Genomic DNA, 20,439 nt, shown 5'->3' on the forward strand with positions numbered 1-20,439 from the left:
AGAACTTGGAAATGAATGAGAGCCTGTGTCCTACAATTTGTGAACGTTTTTGGTAGACACATGCTTACGCTAATCTTCAGGGTTTTCAACAGGCATGTCTGAAAGCAATAAGTTTCTTGTACACCCATACCTGAGCTTATTGACTTTTCTCTGGCTAACATAAATATTCAGTCTGGAGAAGGACTGACTGCAGCATGCCTTGGAAAAACTACAACTTTTAAGAAACTCTAATTTAGAAATGCTCAGGGGTTTGTAGCAAAGGAGCGAAAAAACCTTTCCTGCTCTCTCCTTGAATCTTTTACTAGCATGCAGTCTTCACCACCACCACTGAATATTTGATTTCTGATTAGTCAAGTATTTTACAACAAGTTTAATTAGAATTTCCCAATGTATCTCTCCCCAAAAGCCTCCGCACTTTATTTAAAAGTGAGCAAAAGAAGATGATGGGGAGGATAAACTGGGCACAGGAGAAGGATGTCCAAGTCCTTTCCCAAGGTTCCTTTCCTAAAGAGAAATTGGCTGATTTCTGGATTTCTCCCTGGGTGCCCGGGGGAGTCCACCTACCCTTACCTTTGATGAAAAGCCTTCCCTCTCTTTCAACTTACCATCTGCAATAAATGAGCAAGGAAAGTTACATTCCCCTTTGAAGAGGAGAAATGCTATGAATTGGCAGGAAAAGGGGTGGGGGTAGAATCACCCAGTGTTTATAATTGGAAAACTTGTGAAAGCAACTGCCCGTGTTGCCTTCAAACCATAATATATAATGAAGGTGCCTTTTTATTTGTCTGAGTTCTGCTGAACAAGGGGGAAACAATTTGGCAAAAGGATGCAGCAGATTAAGGTATAAACAGACTTTGAGCCAGATGGTCCCCTTAGCCTTCCCAGTACTACAAAATGCAGTAGAGAGAGAAGCCACATATACACTGGAGAGAAAGTGTCAGACCCGGCACGAAAAGCAGATGTTCCCTTGCTGCCAGCTAGGCAGATCTTCCCTTAGTGGCAAAATACAGTTGGCTTCACAACAAGAACCATGGCACAGCAAAGAGAAAAGGTGGAACAGTGTGGCTGCATCCAACTAAAAGTAGGAAGACAGTGGAGCAATGCTGAACAGCACTATACAATTATCTGTGAGGCAAGAATGGTCAGTCACAGTAAACAACCATTCTTGACCCGTACTGCTGCTTCAGAAGGACAGACGTGGCATGGCGGGTCCTTTTCTGGAAAAAAAAAGTTGATTTCCCTGAAGGTCATCTGGGTATTTGTGAGCTCAGACTTTGGATCCCACACCTGCCCACCCTTGAGCTATCAGACCCTCGAATAGGAATGCTGGTTTCTTTGGGTCAGTCACACGGCTGCATTGAGGAAACAGTTCCAGCATATATGATCTTTACTTCCAAGTCGCTGGAGTTAAAGAAAACATAATAAGCATGCTTGCCTCAGCAGATGCACAGTGGGGTGGACACAATCTCATGGCTTTGGCATGTGCGGACTGTGCGCAGTTCTGAAAACATGTCGACACGTTCCCCTAGATTCTCTTGTGAAAGAGCCACACGGAGGTATGTGAAGGCTTGGAAACATCAGTTGACAGCACCAGATTCTGCAAAACCTACAGGCCAATTTTGCGTGGTATAATGTTTTCTGCCCCCGCCCTGTGACATTAAACAATATATGCTGGTTCTGATTGCAGGGTAGATATTGCAGTACTAGTTTAGTGTGGCTAAACTAGTATGGTTCTCAGCTGAATGCTATTTTGCTGCTTCCTTTATGATCATGCTCCAGTCCAGCCTACACTGAGTGTTAGACAAGTTTGACTGTCTGTGTAGATTATTGTCAGAAATACCCATACATCAAATGATTGTTTGTTGCAGGGGCTGACATTGTGCTGCAGATGATGTTTTAAACTGTCACTTCTCTGTGTCTCCTTAAAGCACTCAGGACCTATAAATCATTACTAACATAATTAAAAGCTCAAGCAGCGCAGTTAAAGGCCACAAGCAGAAACGCATGAATACAGTGATTATGATGATGAGGAGGGGGAGGAGGTGACTTGGATTAAAAATATTGTTTGGTAAGGGCAAGTTCTTGCTCTTGGTTAGTCACTGATCCTATCAGCTCATCTATGAGGTTAAGTTGCTCCAGACTGTGTCACCTTACACTTGCTTACACCGAACATGTTGTAGAGTCCTGCTCAGTTGACATTGGGCACTAGCCTGAGCAGTGTCATCCCTTCCACTAACGAAAAGTACGTCTCAGATTTCACCCAATGATTTCTTGTGCCTTTAATTCAGGAGTGGACAGCTTTGTACTGCTCTGAGCTAGATTACTTGACTAGAAATAGGTTGGAGCAATTTCCCAGGCCCTTTATAACCCCTTCCTACCACCTCTCTCCATAGGTGAGTAGCTATCCTCAGTGCTTTTTTTGTAAAAAAAAAAAAAAAGGTGCTGGAACTCATCTCTTGGGTCAGTCACTCTACACACACATAAACATAATGGTCGCCGCCGGCAGTGAGCACTCAGCATCCCAAGCCGAGCAGCGCCCTCACAGTGAGCGCCGGCACACAAGCAGCCCGCAGGCACTATGTTAATGAACCTGCTACGCCCGTCAAAACAAGGTGCCGGAATGCTCTTCCAGTGCGTTCTATGACAAAAAAAGCCCTGGCTATCCTATTCCAGCCCTCCTGGCTGTCTGTGTAAGAGTGAGAATGCTAGCTTAGTAATTATTCAAGTTTGGGTCTTGGGAGAACAATATGCACTGTATGGTTTGTGGAATTCTTGGATGAGATTCCTGGATGTGGGTTCCTTTGCTCTTGGGATCTGAAAAGGATAAGTCACATCAGTGGCCAGTGGAGGCATTGCCTATGGTGAAGGTTGGGAAGATACCCTTGCCATGCCACTGGGTATCTAATTAGGCCATTGCACTTGTCTGCTTGGATTCTCCAGAACCATTTGGACTTGTTGACCAGCTTCACTCCCTCAAGTTGGTGGTTAAATGTATTTCCCCTCCCACCCGACCAAACGAGTACGCACTGTGACTGAGCAGGGAGCTGAACCCTGATCTCTCCATCTGAGGTTTTCTCCAGTGCGGTTCTTGGCTCTCATGCGATCGTGTATGATAACAGGGACAGTTGCATGAAATACCACAATTCTGGTCATATCAAACTGAACTAACAGTAGTATTTAACTTCAGTGACTGAATTCAATTTGCAGCAAAGCACATTGGCATTCCCACCCACCATAATGTTTAATTCAAGGGGTTTTTTCAAAGATTTTCTTAGGAAACCATAAATTAGAGGGTTCCAGAATAGAAATGTGAAAGTATTGTATGCTGAATGCAGGCATCTATTGTCATTTTATGGATTGGGACAGCAACTGAAGTTCAGCATATACAGTACATAAAAGCTTCTTTGCCAGTCTGATCTTCACTAACAATATTGTTTGCTTAGGACTTAAGGACTGTGATCACATGGAAGAACTAATCAGAAGCATGAATGATATATAGAGGTATGATGCCGTTTGGAGGGCAGGATGTTCACCTCTCCGCACCAATGTCCCCAGCCTAACCTTGAAAGGAAAAGGAAGGAAGGAAGGAAGGAAGGAACAAGGAAGGAAGGAAGGAAGGAAGGAAGGAAGGAAGGAAGGAAGGAAGTTTCCTCTGTGCACTGGCTTCTTCCATCATGCAGCTGTTCCTATGCTGTCACTTAGACCAGGAAGTGACTCCCACTGCCTGAGTTTCATGTCTCAAAATGCACATGCGCCGAGTCCTTTCCCAGGCCCCATCCTGATGTCCCCTTTGCTCCACTCCATGGTGAGCTGGTCCTTCACCCCAACAACCACAAATTGCCACTGAAGAAGACAAATGTAGCTCTGCTGAAGATCTGCTGAACAGGGCGACTGAAGCAAGGGATGGCACCACTAGATGAAATGGGCAATGCTTCCAGGAAAGCATCCTCACTTTTCCATTGTTCTTTGTAGGAGTGGAAATGTTGGGAAACATGGAAAGGGGTCAAATGAGTTTGGATGACCATGAAGCCAACTTGCAGATTCTGTGGCTGATTGGTTTTTCCCAGTTGCATGCATTCTGCAGACTGAGCACATTTTTTGCACATTTAGTCATAAAAATGCAAAAAATAAACAAGCCAATCAAAAATGTGCATAGACTAAAGTGAAAATATGCGTTTAGGGGATTTGCATATTTGGAGAATTCATACGTGTCTGGAAATGCATATTTGAACAACTGTATTTTAGACATCTGATTCTATCAATGAGAGGACAGGAGAATGAAAGGCATATGAAAACCCATAAAATGCAGGCACAAAGGATTTTACAAAGTCCATACAACCAAGAGTAAAGGCACGGTTATCACCCCTGCTACCAGATACGATGGTCTCCTCCAGTATTTCCCCTTTCCCACTCTTCATGGGAGATGGGGAGAAGACATCTTCCCCACTCTTGCTATTGCAGCATGGGCCCAGCCCTGTCTCCTCCACACTCATGGAACTGATCATGCAGCAGTCTGAACTGCCTGGTTGACACCCACAAGCAGAGCCAGCTCCTTGCTACATCCACCACAAACATGGAGAGGACAGCAGAGCTGAGCTTCTGGCAACATGACGGAAGGGCATTAGGAATGAGGCTTCTTTGCAGCCCAGACAGGACTGAGGAGAACTGAAAATAATAATAAACCAGCTGGTGCTTTCTCTTAAACTGAACAAAACACTAAAAGAAAAGACAACAGAAATCTGTCTTCTTGCTTTATGGACCCTGCAAGGAGAACTCCTTGATCTCTCAGTGGGTAAACTACATTGATAGACAACCAGTTCTATATAGACTTATCATTGCAGAAAAGCCTCCCAGAGGTTGTGCACTGGTGAACAATGCATCTCCATTCATGAGAACAGCTGCCTTGGGTCTGCCTCTACTGCCATTCCATCAGGTTCGGTACAGAAGAAGAGAAAGGAAACAGGGCTTGGCTGATAACAGCCTCTTCCTGAACTGTTTTCATCCCAGCTGGCCACTAGAAGAACGGTATAATTTCAAGAACCAGTGCCCGAGTTGCTTTGATTCCTCTTCCTCCTTCCTCATTAATTTTTCCCTTTGCACTGTGTGATTCGAAGACTCAGGGCAAGACTGTCATTAAAAAGAAAAAGAAAAGAATTCCCCCCCCCCCCGCAACATATCTAAGTCACCTTTGGAACCTTTTCAGATGCTGAGCACTGTAAACACCTAAGCGAATGAACACATCCCTCCATCTTTAGGGAAACGGATACCCTGATTACTTCATTAAGGATTTTGGCAATAAGTTCCTTTTGAAATCTGATTTGTGAGGGACTTGAAAGATTGCAGTGCTCTAATGGGGTAATGTGTATTGTGCACAATCCTCAGGTGCTGGGGTCATAGGCCTTGTAGTGTTTGGGCATGATCCAGACCATTTTATATCTTCAGCCCATAGGGGGGCAGAAGAGAAAATTTTTACTACACGCACACTTGTACTGAGTTCATGCTTTTCCCCTCCCTTATAGGCTTTCCCATAAATTACTTGATTTTCATTTAGATTGGTATATGCAATAAACAATTACATGCACTCACCCCATCAGTACTGTAGCTCTTGTCACTGCATCTGAATATTAGGAAAAGCCGGCAAAATTACAATTAATGCTACCATCATATATTCACATATCTGGGAGCTGAACTCCCAATTGGACTGCATAAGATTGTGTTGCAAAATGCTTCTGGAAATCAATTTTTCATGGAATTCCGGTTCATGTTTAGCCATTTTATCCCTTTGAATCTGTGCTGTACATATGAGCCTTTGATTCATATTTCTGCAGTGATTTGTTACACAGGTATTTTACTTTCTTTTTATGTGAACTGAATTAATTTGTTTCCAATAGCCTGCAACTTTGCCCAGCTTGATTGACAGATAAAAACTAATTCCGCATCTGCACAATTCAGCAAGGGGCTTTTTTGATTCTTGACAACAGAAATACAAAGGAGGGTGGGGAGAGGAGAAAGCTTGCAATGCTCGTCCGCTTCCCTGCTCTAAATTCTGACAGCACGACTTCTCTTTCCTCAGCACATCCTATCTCCCAATGCCAACTCTATGATGTTCCCTCTACCTATTTTCTCTTCACAGAGACTCACTCAAAAACACTCCTAAGCTTGCAAAGCATTCGGAATGCATTTCCAGGGGGTGATAAATGTGCCAACAACGGCTATGAAAGCAGGACAGATAACTGTCAGGATTGGAGAGGAGAGACATTGGAAAAGAAAGAGATGATGAAAGAAAATCAGCACCATCACTAGCAGAGCTTCCTAGAATGACAGAACAAGGACAGTAAAACCCAGCCTTCTGCGTGATACAGCGGAGCACCTAGGTTGGTGCAAATGTTATTTACAGGACGTAGCTAGCTAGGAAATGAAAAGTGGCTTGCAAAAACAAAAGCCACTTTCTTAAATACTGTTTGCAGCTGCGGGCATGACCAAATTAGAGATGACAAAGATGTGCATGCTGTTTGGTGGCTCTTTTCAGCTTGTTTCCAGCTTTGATGAATTACTGCCAGTGGTGGCTCCAGGATTTGGGAGACTCTTGGATGAGATGCCCTCAGCAGGCTCCCTTCTCTGAGCGGACTCATCTGTTCCTTGTTAATGCTGAGAGCCCATTGCCTGGTCTCTCTCTCTGGGCCTAGAAGCAGAAGGGCCAGGCACTTGGAGGCTGCTTTAAAGGGGACAGGAGAAGGAGCCACCGAAAGGAAGAGGAGAACCCAGGGCTGGCGGTGGCATCCCTACTGGAGTGATCTTGCAACACCCAGCAATACCAGTTCCTCATGCCAGCCCTGATTGCTGCCTGGGCCAAAGCAAAGGAAATAAAGTATGATGTTTTATGACCTCTCAGAAGTTACTCTTCAGTTTTGAACCTGATACCACCACTACACCTGATACCATCAAGGAAGAAATGCAAGGATGCTCTTGCAGATGGGGTAAAAGCACATCACAGGATTCATTGGTGTTCTACACCCTTTGGCTGCCATCTAAAGTGGTCATGTAAAGGAGAGATCTGTTTGGAGCTGATTTCTCCATGTGTGCTTTGGAACGATGCCCTGCCTCAGGGAGAGGATCTGTTATCCTTACACATCCTTAGTAAAAGCACTTAGAAACATAGGAACAGAGCAAGTCAGAAGGGGCCATCTGGACCACCCAGTCTGACCCCCGGCTCCAGCCGGCTCCACTCACGACATGCCCACCATGTGCATGTCCAGCCTATCTTTGAACATCCGCACCGATGGGATCTCCACCACCTCCCGTGGAAGCCCATTCCATACCCTCAGGGTCCTAACTGTCAGGAAGTACTACCTGGCATCTAAATTGAACCTTGGTTCCCTGGGTTCCGTTGGAACATGTCCTGCCTTCCTCTGCAGGGGAAAACAGGTGTCTACCCACCTCCATGTGACACTCCCTCAGATACCTATATGTGGCCAACAGATCCCCTTGGAATCTCCTCTTCTCCAGGCTGAAAAGACCCAGTTCCCTCAGTCTCTCCTCATATGGCTTTCCCTGCAATCCGGCCACCATCCTTGTGGTCCTGCGCTGCACTGCCTCTAACCTGGCTATATCCTTCTTGTAATGAGCGGCCCAGAACTGAACACAAAATACTCCAGTTGCGGACGCACCAGAGTTGTGTGGAGTGGTAGTAATACCTTTCTCGATCTAGAAGCCACTCTTCTGGCTATGCAACCAAGGGTGGCGTTCACTTTCTTGTCTGCTGTGTCACAGTACTGACTCATGTTTAGCCTGCAGTCAACCAGTACCCCAAGATCCCTTTCACAAGTGCTGCTGTCCAGCCACTTGTCCCCTAACCACTTGCGTGAAATGGCTGGCGGGGGGGAGGGGTGTGGATTTCCAGGTCACACAGCTGCAAAAGAGATGGCTGGTGTTCATATCAAGTGGCCCAAAAGGCAGAGCTTGCTCAGAATGAAGGGAAACTGTTTCATAGTTGGAGGTCACTCAACTGTACTTATTACTAGCTGTATTTCCTATATATATATCATGCCTTTCTCCTATAATGAAAGTCACGGTGCCATGCACGGGATTCCTGGATGGTTACCCATCCAGGTACTAGTCAGACCAGGTTTTGATAAGCTCTATCACAGTTTCTTCATTCTGGCTTTCAGCCATTTTCTGGTAACAAGGATTTATAGTCTTCTTTCTTCCCAGTTCTGTGATTTCTTGGTTTCTGCTGTGAATTAAACTCCAGATTTTGCTTAGCAGTAAAGTCTAATTTCATTGTAAACGAATACCCTGTGGGCTCATCAAATTTTTTCCACCACTTACAGCTGGAATCAAGTCACCATATTCTTCTAGAAGTTTTTACAGCAATTTTCATAGAGAAATGCCAGTTTATATCCACACTAAATTAGACTGTAGAGTTGCCCAGAAAAAGAGCCATTCCTTGCGTCTTAAGAGATGTAGCAGCAAGGTGAATCAAGGTGGTTACATTTCATCCTGCAGCAAATTTTGCATCACTGCATAAATGTACAGAAAAACATTGTACACTTCTAATGTGCACTTCTCATTAACATAAAAACACATCACAGTTGAATGAAACATACATAACACTGGGATTAGGAAAGAATGCCTGAATTTATCTGAAAAAAAGTCTCAATTGCAGCATGCTTTTCTTCATCAAACAGTGTCCTGAACGATTAGAAATTAACTCCATTAAAGATTGGTAGATCATAGAGAGCTATACATATAAAACATTTGTGAAAACATGTGAAGAGCCCTTGCAGTAGTTGCACGAAACTTAAAGTACCAAGAACCCAAGGACAGTTTTTACCAATGTGCTGCCCACTAGATGTGTTGGACTGCAACACCCATCATTCTGAGCCAGTGTGACCATTGGCCAAAATCAGTGAGCCAGTCATGAGTCATTGTGCTTGAATTTTCAGCTTTATCTGAATTAGTGGCAGCATCTGATTAGAGTTTCAACAGTGCTAAGCTGTCTGTGAAATCAAATCTGAGCAGCAGAAGCTTCTTCAAGATTGGAGCATCTTAATTGTGGGTACTGCATCCCACACTTGTACCATGTTGCTAACCATAAGTTTAAGACAACATTGCCCTAAAACAATTCTAGCCCAGGTCAAAATCACAGTCATGTGGCCAAGTCTGCCCCTGCACTATGAATATTTTAAGGAAATTTTTAAGCAGCACTAGAAGACCTCAAAGATGAATGAATTCAGTTCTGGTGGTGACTGAGGTGTACAGATGCCCCTTGCCCGGGAAGATCTACCACAATTTCTCACCCAGAGTTCCAAAAGAATCTGGAGCCAACTCCACTTACAGGGGATACAGTGTGGTCCCCTTTCTACTCTAGCTAAGGAGATAGTCCTGCACTTGGGCACACCTGCAGAATTGCAAATAACACACCTGCGAAAGGTGGATCCTTTTTCCTGGAACAATCCTGCACCAACTCTGAGAAGCAAATGGGTCAAATTCAACTGTTTGCACTGGCCCCACAACCACCTATATTACCCTCTTAGACAGTTGAGGGACAGGCAAGCGGCAACCTGAGCACAGTCTTGACTCTAGGACTTCCCATCTGGCCCTCAATGTCAAGATTCCTCTCTGTTTCCCACCTTGCTTGCTTATTCCTTTGCAAATGTGGAAAAGGCCAGCACATTTCTATGAACAATGGGATAAAAATATTTTCAGTGAAACTAGAACGCCATGAAACGGTATTTTGCAGTTATACATTGGAATGGGCATTTCCTATGAACTGATCCAGGATGTAGGCTAAAAAGTCTTTAACCTCACGGGACATTCCCCCTTAGCTTCCTCCCCAGTGCCAGGTGCGGCAAAAACACTGGGAAATCTCTCACCTAAACTGCTTCAGCTTTAGCAATCCATGAGTGACATCATAAGAAACAGGAAGTGACAGTGTGCAGCACAAGTGCTCCTCTTCCCACTAATGAGGAGGGGAAGAGGAAGCCCCCCTCGCCTATGCCTCAGATCCTCCCATGGGCAAAGCTTATGCCGAGTCTTCAGTTTTGACTCGATGCAAAATATGCCTCCTATTAAACATCAGGGGCAGAGATGAACAGTAAACAGGGCAAGCTGCAGTTCTGTAATATATCCTGACTGTGTTTGCTGCCAAAAGACCTCAGATTCTCAAACTAAGCACAGGACAGGCACAGAATTAGGCACTGATGCTACAGAGCATTACAAATCTTGGAACAATGGAACAGCTTAACATTAATAAGCATCAATAAGCGGTTTTCTAATATAGTATATTTTGGGTTCCTTTCCCCATTTTCATGATTCGTCTTCATCTATTTTACGTTTACCATTCAGGAGGTAAATGCCATCTTGGAATCAATGCACCTCTCTCACTTTTTTTAAACTCACCTCTCATTTGGGTCGATAGACTTTTTTACCCATTGTAATTTATTGCTGTTGCTGATGAAAGAATAAAGTGAAAAGTGGAGAGTGTAATCAAAGCTAATAGCAGGGCCAAATACCAAGTGACAATAAATCAGCAGGAAAAATTGCACTGGAGATAAATGGAGGTGTTTACCATTTCCGTTTGAATACTGCCAGTACAACAACTATCTGTATAAAATACAAGGCTGCACAGGTGAAAGTGGCATTCCTTTCCTTCATCTAACCCCCTACCCTCCACCAACTTACCTCCTGCCTGTCTCTTTGTTATGCAGATTGGTACCGAGGAATTATGGTCTGGGGAAGTGACATTTTTTAGGCTGGCTTACAGCCACACTGGAGTCCTTAGAGATGCGTTTTGTTTTTAACTCTAAAATAAGTGGGAAGAAACCAAATCATTCTATGAGAAATGCCGTAGCAAGCAATGCAAAGCGTTTCAAAGGAATGTCTATTAAGTTGTTTATGTCCCTTTCAATTAAGGTTCGCAGGAAATTCTTTCAAAATACTGAAGACTCACTTTAGTTATTTGTTTGGAAATTGGAATGGTTATTAAGCTGGCAGAACTTAAGAAAACTGCCCACCTTTCTGATTGCCACACTCTTCTGTTTGAAAAAAAAAACCAGCTTGCTCTAAGAATGAAAGCCTTTCATCATCTCTTCCCCCAATTTGGGCACTTGCCTAATATATATCCATCTGTTTCCCTGCCCAAAAGGACACTGAGTGGTTGGTGGATGACCAACATTAAGTTGGAATTTAGAGCTCCTGCAGAGGAACATAAAAGTTCAGAATGGTGTTAGAAAAGTCGATTTTGTGGCTGATTTTGTATGCTGGTTTACTTCTCTACTGTCAGAATTCAGGTATGTATAAACTCATTGGAAGGATGACCTGCCTTTTAAAAAATGAAATTCTGCCAGCTGGTATTTAACTGAATAACATTATAATACTACAAAAAGGCAGTATGGTGCAGTGGTTAGACTGTTGGACTGGAACTCAGGACATATCCACATTCTAGCCCCACTCAGCCATGTTATCACTAAGGTGATATTGACTGAGTCACGGACTGTCAGCCTGACCTATCTTGCAGGATTGTCATGAGGATAAAATGGAGAGGAGGAAGTAGGGTTGATGAGCTGCATTAGGTTCCTTGTAGGAATAAGGGCAGGGTATGAATATCACAAACAAGCAAACATTTGCAGGGCGATCAAGGATCTGCCTTTCATGAATGGAACATGCCTCTGCCTGATTTGGAGGATTTCTCCTCTCCCAGAAGCCATAGTTCACATTATTCAACAGGGTCCTCTGACCATCTGTGTAGCATTCTGGGGGGCAAAGAATGGGATACCATGGGGAGAAGAGGGCAGGAATAGCTGTCTCTGCCAGCACATTGGCACATGCCTAAACTGAACTTCTTTGCTGGTACATCTAGTGGATGGTGGTCTTGAAACCTGACTTTTATGTTGCCTCTCTTAACAGATGCAGCCTCAGCAGTCAGCAACTGCCGCATCCCATGTGGGCCTGTGCACTGAAGATGAATGGCCAAATGCTGACATGCAGCAAGAACTGAAAAGACTTTCTCCGTTGTTATAGTAAATTTTGAAGACAAGCCCAGGGTTTTCTCTCGCAGAAGCATTCTTGGAAAGAAGATATCTGCTGGAACAGTGTTTTGGTGGATTATCTTCAATTAGAGATGGTAGAACAAGTGATTGTCAGAGTTGCCAAAATTCTCCATAATGTGGTTTCAAATTTGTTTCACCAGCACTCACAGTTTTGATCTATTTTTTCCAGCCTGTTTTAATAGGAAACATGTGCATTTTGAATGAGAAGAATGCAAACAGCTCTGCATAATTTTCAAAACGGCACACTTTCTCCCCAGTGACTTAAGCACTGCACTCCTTTTCCTCTTTTTTTTTTTTTTTTTTTTTTTAAAATTTTTTTTTTTTAATTTTTTTTCATTTTTTTTTTTTTTTTTTTTTTTTTTTTGGAAAAATGTGCATTTTTAAAATGTGGTCACAATTTTCATGAATTTGTGAACACATCTCAGGGGAGAAAGATCTACTGCTCTTCTTCACGATTGCACACATGGCATTCCAGATGATTTGCCCTCATCAGTGAAATTCTCACACAGCCCTCTCTTCACCTTCTCTTTGCAAGTCATTGGGAACCCTTCCACCTGAGGATCATCAAAAGCAGCCCCCCACTGATTTTAATGAGCTGGAACAAAGGATGCTGCCTTGCACAGGTTAGGCAGGCAGCAACTCTCTTTGATCTCAGGCAGAAGTGTTTTCCATTGCCTGGTACCTGATCCTTTCAACAGAAGGGACCAAAGGCTGAGCCCAGGACCTTCTGTATGTAAGTCATGTACCCTAACACTGAGCTCCACTCCCTGACCCAGCTTTGTCCCCAGTGTGTGTTTTCCCAAACTGCCATCTGGAAAAAAAAAAATTGATCCAACAATTACTGAAAACAATACAGAGGCATGAATGTACTTTCAATCTCTTTTTATAACACACTGAGTTAGCATTTTGAACATATCTAATTACATCTACAACTACAATCATCTATCAAAATAGCACAGTCTATCTTATATTATATAGCTATTACAATACCTTTGGATACTGTTTGACAGGAATCAATACTCTTTCTGACAGTTTTATATTTTTGTTGCTGATGACATCAAGATATTTTTTCTCTTCATCTTCCTTCTTCTCATCTGAACTCTGGAATTTTTCAATTTCTGCAAAGAGTGAACAAAAAAGGATCTCTAATTAGACTGCTGTTATTCTTTGACACGGGCTTGTTTTCTTAATGGGAAGTTATATTGTCAGGCGCTTACACATAGGAATATGTTTTGTATGTTAAACTGCAGCAGTCGTTGCAGTGAAACCAGGATCTCTGATCCTGTCGTAACACTTTATGCCATTATCCAGCAGAATACCCAGGAATGGCAAGAATCTGTGTCAGAACCAGGCATGCCCAGGAGCATCTGTTTGCAGCTAAAGTTGTGCAGTGGGTCACTGAGCTCAGCTGCTGAACCTGAGAGCTGGAAAAAAAGAGAGCACACAGACACCAGCCGTTATGCAGGGGTGGGGAGAGCTGGACCCATTGGCCAGCCTAGTAGATTGCTGTTGTTGTTGTTGTTAGTCGCCAAGTCGTGTCCGGCCCATCGCGACCCCATGGACAACATTTCTCCAAGCCTTCCTGTCCTCCACCATCCCCCGGAGTCCACTCAAGCTCACGCCGACTGCTTCAGTGACTCCATCAGGCCACCTCATCCTCTGCCGTCCCCTCCTTTTGCCATCTATTGTTCCCAGCATTAGGCTCTTCTCCAGGGAGTCCTTCCTTCTCATTAGGTGGCCAAAGTATTTGAGTTTCATCTTCAGGATCTGGCCTTCTAAAGAGCAGTCAGGGTTGATCTCCTCTAGGACTGACCAGTTTGCTCGCCTTGTGGTCCAAGGGACTCACAGGAGTCTCCTCCAGCACCACAACCAGTAGATTGCTACTGCCTGCTAATCATAGGGGCTGAAGTTGTACCACCGTCTGTATTCCTGAAGAAAGCTCTGAGGAATGACCAGAGAGCCAGGTGATTACACAGGTGAGTTGCAGCCTCAAACCAGGCTGCTTCCAGTCGCAGCCCTTAGGTGTGTAATTCACATTAGTGAGCTGCTCTCACTAACGTTTCTTGCAACGGTTCAGTTCAGTGAGGACAAAACTACAGTGATTAAAATTATCATGTAATAAATATATTGGATAAACCCAATTTTCTTCACATCTGGATCAGCACTCAAGCTTTCCGAAAACTGCACAGCATAGTATCTGAGCCTTTGGAACGTGCGATTGCACAAAAGCTTTAGATGAGGTTGCTGTTGTTGCATTTCATTTATATCCAGCCTCTTTTCCTTAACCCAAGGTGGCTTACCTGGCTGCATTTTATCGTCACAACAGCAACCTCATGAGGTAGGCTGAACTGAGGGTCTGGGACTGGCCCAAAGTCATCCAATGAACATCATGGCTGGGTGCAAATTAGAATTCAGATTTCCCAGGTCCTCCACCCAACACTCTAACCACTATACAACACTTCCTCTCAGTGTGTTTAGGCATCATTTGACAGCTATCTCCTTGTCCTGAAGCTGCACGGTGTCCCAGAGGTACCTGAACCAGAAACGTGTGGAATCTTCTCAGTGTTTTTCTAGCAAATACTTTCCTTATGGGGAATGAAGACGATTATGTCAAAGTGGTAGTCTCTGAGCTACATCTGATACCCTATGCAATTATGGTACCAGCTTAGCTGTCTTGTTGCAGAACTTTTGAGCCCCTTCCTCAGTCGCTGTCCTGGGATTTCACATCCATACGAGGAAGCAGGCGAGGAGAGAATGTGCCCAGTTGCTGTTTCCTTGCCCCCTCTTGCTGCTCCAATTGCTCCGCATCCCTCCAAAGTACCTTCTTCCCATTCGCCTGCTCATACCACTTTTAAAAAATATATACATTTTTTAAAAAACGGATGCCCGTTATCTTGGCACTCCTTAATTCAGAAATACGGGGCATGGGCCTCTCCTGGGCCGCTCCACCCACTCCCTGTTTCCTTTCCCAGTGGCCTGGCTGCTAGCAAGGGCCCTCCTGGGATCAGGCAGAGAGCGGGCTGAACGGCCGCCCCTCTCCTTGCTTCGAAAAGAGTCTGCCTCGGCCTCCCCCACCCCCTTCGCAAAGCGGGCTCACACACTTTTAATGTGTTTAGCCTGTAGTCCTCGCGCAAGTCTGTTCTTCTATAATGTCATGAATGTCCATTTTAAAATAGAGAAAGCGAGCTACAAAGTTAAGCTGGGGCTCTCACAACTAGCGCAAAACACAGCGCATTCCAGCAACAGAAACCATTAATTCAGTGGCTGTTAATGCCTTTTTGAAGAGCTTGAAGAAACTGCAGCCCCTTGGCTCTACAACAGGAAACATGTGGTAGGCTATCTAGAAAAAAGGGGAGCATCTCCAGCAGGCCATCCACCTTCCCCAGGACCAGCTCTCCCACTCTGCGTATTTTGACTGGCCGGTCCATTTTATCCCATGTAAACATCTATCAGTATTTTTTCTTTAACAGATCTACACAAGACTTTGCAGATTTTAAAATGTACGAGGGTTCTTTAAAAAGTTTCCACATGTTTTAAAACTATATTCATTAAGAATTTCAAAATCTTACATCACTTTTCTACATAGTCACTTTCCCTTGTGATGCATTTTTCCCAGCGTTGTACCAACTTTTTAATGCCATCAGCAAAAAATATATAAAATATATGTATAAAATATAAAACTGTGGAAGCTTTTTGAAGATCCCTCATATTTTCTCTCAAAATATACACTTCTAAAGATTTGACCTGGTCCTGAATGGTGCAACACTCCCTCTTAGGGATAAGGTCCGCAGCTTAGGTGTACTCCTCGACCCGGAGCTTTCTTTGGAAGCTCAGGTGACAGCGGTAGCGAGGAACGCCTTCCTTCAGCTTCGGCTGATTAATCAGCTGCGCCCCTACCTGGAATACGACTGCCTGGCGACGGTGACACACGCGCTGGTGACTTCCCGCCTAGACTTCTGTAACGCGCTTTACGTGGGGCTTCCCCTGAAGACAGTCCGAACACTTCAATTGGTGCAAAATAGAGCTGCCAGGTTGCTGACGGGGACGGGGCGTTATGCTCACATGACTCCAGTCCTCCATCAGCTTCACTGGCTTCCCATTGAAGCCCGGGCCCAATTCAAGGTGTTGATTATGACCTACAAAGCCCTAAACGGCTTGGGTCCTGGCTACCTGAACGAGCGCTTACGTCCGTATATGCCCGACCGCCCTTTGAGATCTGCGGGAGAGTCCCTTCTCCGGGAACCCTCCATGAAAGAAATTAGGAGAGTAAGTACCCGGAGGAGGGCTTTCTCTGCGGTGGCGCCCAACCTATGGAATTCACTCCCCAAAGAGGTCCGCCTGGCACCGTCGTTACTGGTTTTTCGGTGCCAGGTAAAGACCTTTTTATTTAAACATCATTTCAATTGTTAAAACATATGATCTGGCCTGGGCAACTTCTTCTTCCTTCTCTTTCTCCTCCTATATTTTTATTTTATACTGATAATTTTAATTTTGTATTTGTAAATCAATGTATTTTTTGTATTGTTATATTTAATGGTAATTTTATTATGTACTATTGTATTTCAATGTATTTTATCATGTTGTAAGCCGCCCCGAGGTTTCGGCAAGGGGCGGCATAGAAATGTTATAATAATAATAATAATAATAATAATAATAATAAAGGCACTTGATAACAATTTGCTCTGAGAACCATGCTGGAATATTTGGGAAGTAAGAAAGCTGGTGGCTAAGTAAGTTCCAATCTGTGCAGTGTTCCAGAAAGAATAGGTCAAGTCCATTCATACTGGAATTCTCAAAAGGGGAATTCATCATGCATCCATACACTGCCATACCATCCAGGAATCTTTCCATGTTCTAAGGAAACTATGCTTTGACTCTGCTCTTGAGCCCGGACTGCATATTGAGCTCATCAATGGTAGGTATTTCCAAAGGTGTGTTATGCGCAGTCTAGGAAGTATTTGTTTCAATACTTGGAAGGAAGTGTTTCACCAAAGACAATTGCTGCTTGCTTTTGTCCTTGCCTACTTGTCATCCAGCAGCTTTGTGTGGCTTCTATCAGGGCGATAGGCCAAAGACCTTTTTAATCCCATCAAGGGATGGTACAAGTCAATCCATACTGATTTGAACAGTCACTCGCTGCCTTCTGCACTGAAGCCTTTGCTGGCCTGAGTTGCTCTAATGTTTCTGACACTGGATCAATATTGTGAAATAGGGGTGCACTGCTAGGAAAACAGGTGTTGTTTATTTATGAGTGGGAAAAGCATGCATCTGGTCCATTTATAAGCAGAAGACATAAGCCCTAAAAAGGCACAGGAATGCCACATCTGAAGGAAATGCATGCTGCTTCATCATCAGGTGTCCTTCCCTTTCTTATAAGTTCTGCTGGTTCAGACTTTTGTACTAACTATGAAAACGGCTGGGCTGAAGCCCCTCTCAGTTCTGGATCAGATTAAACTTTCACGCAAAACAGTAATGAGTAAGGATAGGACATTCTGGTGCCCTGTTTCTCTACTATTTCATAGCAAAAATTAATTTGTAACAAAATTAATTTCAAGTATCTTTAACAGCCAGTATTTGGTGTGTGTGTGTGTGTGTGTAGGGGGCGTGTTGAAGAACAGAGATCTAGTTTGTGGTTGAGATGAACAAATAAAGGAGAGGTTGCATTCCTGAACGGGACCACTGTGCTCCCTGAAAAGTAATCTGCGTGGATGAACTGCTAGAATAGGCTAACATCATCATCATCGTCGTCGTTGTCATAATAGTAGTAGTAGTAATTGTTTAAGGAAAGAGTGGATTTCCTGGTGTTGCCCCTAAAACAAAGAACATCGCAGATGCTTACTGGTCAGCCTCACCAATTACAGAGACAGGAGGCTGGGTTTATAAATCTTTGTAAAGTACTGTAAAACACCATGTTGAAACTCCATCTTATGAAGCCTGGTCCAGGAAGCAGTTGCAAACCAGAAATGGCAACTGGAGAGACCCACAGAGAGTAGGAAAACCAATGAATTAATTTGTGGCAAGGGAACATCACAGCTGGGATGTTAAAGTTCAGGTCAATTTAGTACAAGAACATTTCATTATTACTACAGGTCAAGAAGACCAGTTTCAACTTCAAAGTGCAAAATCCCAAACAGTCAATGAATCATGTACCATTGTACCATGCACTGTATGGAGACCAGATTTTTGAGGCTAAAAAAACAGGAAGAAGCATCATGAAGAACTCATGGCCATGAAGCTTTGAGGATCCAGTAGTGCAGATCCAGAGACTGATAAAACAGATAAAGTTTGAAAGATGCAATGAAAAAACCCAGGCCAGGAAACTTCAGGCAGAAGGCAACAAATAGTCCCACTCTGGAAGAAACTGCAGAAAACCAAACAAAGGAAAGCTGGTATCCTTAAGCAGAGATAACCAGGACCTAACAGAGGATCAAATCTGTGTATACGTATAAGCCAGGACAGTGCACATTACAATGTCCACTCACTAGATCTGAGAGGACATCGGATAATGCCCCAAGTATTGTTGAAACTATTCAACATCACCCAACAAGATACTTCAGTGCTGTGGTGAGTAATGGCATTTATCTGCCTGGAAAACTTGGGATTGTGTCCTGAGAAATCCTGCTTTATTCTGGGGTACAATCCTGCTTGATTCTGGTCTTTGAAGCTCAGAACATTCTTGTTTGGGAAGGAAACCTTGCAAGGAAGTATCATAAGGGTTCCAGTAATAAAATGCCTATTTTGGAGTTGTCAGGGTAGGAAATGGCTGGCAAACCATTATCCCAACTGACTCCCTTGGCCTAATAAAGAAGTAATAACTCATGTTAGCAGAGCTCTTCCAAAGCAGTTATTTAAATGTTCTACAACATGCAAAGAGTTATTAGCTGTAGTTATATCTGCTCATCAGTTTAGGGACTATTTGCTTTGGAACAGATGAACAGAGCATCACTGATTAAAGTGGTTGCATTGTTTCAAATCACCAGAAGGTCACCTTTGAGCCTTGCTGCAATGACTAACAGCAGTTAAAAATTAAAGGCTGGCCTACCAGTCATCCAAGCAGATGCTAACGAAGCCACAAATGCAGTCTTATGAGCTGTGATTCCACCAAGTTTAGTCCCCTACATATTGCAACTCTTGCATAAGGCTCACATCAGTGAGCATCTAGGAACTGGGAAGCAACAACTAGGGTGGCTGCAGGATTCTATTAGGCTGGGTGACAGGATGCAGTGAAGCATCGATGTTAAAGCTTCAGTGCCTCTGCAGCAAGACAATTGGTGGGTCCTACGAAAAGAGCCCAACTATGAGATGGATTGCTTTCATAAAGGACGCCACAGCCTTGAGTTCTTAAGAGCTGAGCAAGCCTGTCAAGGACAGGACAATTTGGAGGGCTTTCATTCATAAAGTTGCCATTAAGTCAGAGAAGACTTGACGGCGTGTAACAATAGCAATAGTAAGAGCACTTTTGGTCCCAGCAAAAGCCACTTACCCCTTGGAACAGGCAGCAATTGATACTGGAGCGCCATTGCCCTACTATAGCAAACATCAGAAAAAGCAGCTTATGGTGACTGCACATTTCTTTAACCACCAGCTCTTGCTGTGCCTAAGCATCAAATGTGTGCTGTAGCTCTGGTTTTAGTGGAAGAAATTATTTGCAAATTGGGCATACCAATCAAGGCCAATCAACCTTGAATCCATACTGTTCATGGAATACTGTGGATGCTTACAAATAAATAAAACTTGAACAACCCTAAGCCAGATGGCTGAACAATTCAACAGCACACTCCTGGAAATGTTGGCCGATTTTGTGAAAACAACAACGTTGATGAACACTTACCATTTATTATGATGGTATATAGCAGTTGCATTCAGGGTACTTCAGGGTTTGTCCCTTTGTGTGTTATGTTGGTAAAAGAAATAGCATTAACTAGTTAATGAATCTACTGGCCTCAAGTTATGGAATATGATGGCCATACAAAGGGTCAGTCACTTTCTGTAGTTGAGGTGGCACATGCTCCTTGGAGTGAGCAAGTGAAGGAAAAGAAAGCATCCTTTGATTTGAGAATGACTCACTACACTTACGCAGTGAAAGAAGTAGTTTGGGTGAGCAATTATTCCTGAATTTGGGGAAGTCAACTAAATTACAGAAATGTTTTCAAGTCCCTTTTCAAATGCTACATAAATTGCTGCAGCTCAAGCAAAAAAAGAGGGAAGGGGTACCCAAACTGTAAACTTTTAGAGACGAAAACCTTGTTTTGAGGAAGAGTCCTCCTGATTCTGTTAGATGTTGCAAGACAACTGTGGGTTTCATGGACCAGAGGTCAGAGAAAAGAAACGGAAAGCACAATGTTCAATGTACAGTATGAGGTGGAAGCACATTTATCAGCAGGTGGCA

General features: G+C 43.6%; 1 protein-coding gene across 1 annotated transcript in view; it reads right to left on the reverse strand.

The window, feature by feature from the left end:
- Positions 1-20,439, reverse strand: part of KHDRBS2 (KH RNA binding domain containing, signal transduction associated 2) — a 387,570-nt gene that overhangs the window by 274,481 nt on the left and 92,650 nt on the right. Inside the window, exon 2 of the mRNA XM_044422177.1 lies at positions 13,041-13,168. Within this exon, the coding sequence (XP_044278112.1) occupies positions 13,041-13,168 (128 nt within the window). The remainder of the gene's footprint in view (positions 1-13,040; positions 13,169-20,439) is intronic.

The sequence above is a fragment of the Varanus komodoensis genome, unplaced genomic scaffold (assembly GCF_004798865.1).
Source record: "Varanus komodoensis strain SLA01 unplaced genomic scaffold, ASM479886v1 scaffold12, whole genome shotgun sequence".
In the NCBI taxonomy this organism is placed as follows: Eukaryota; Metazoa; Chordata; class Lepidosauria; order Squamata; family Varanidae; genus Varanus; species Varanus komodoensis.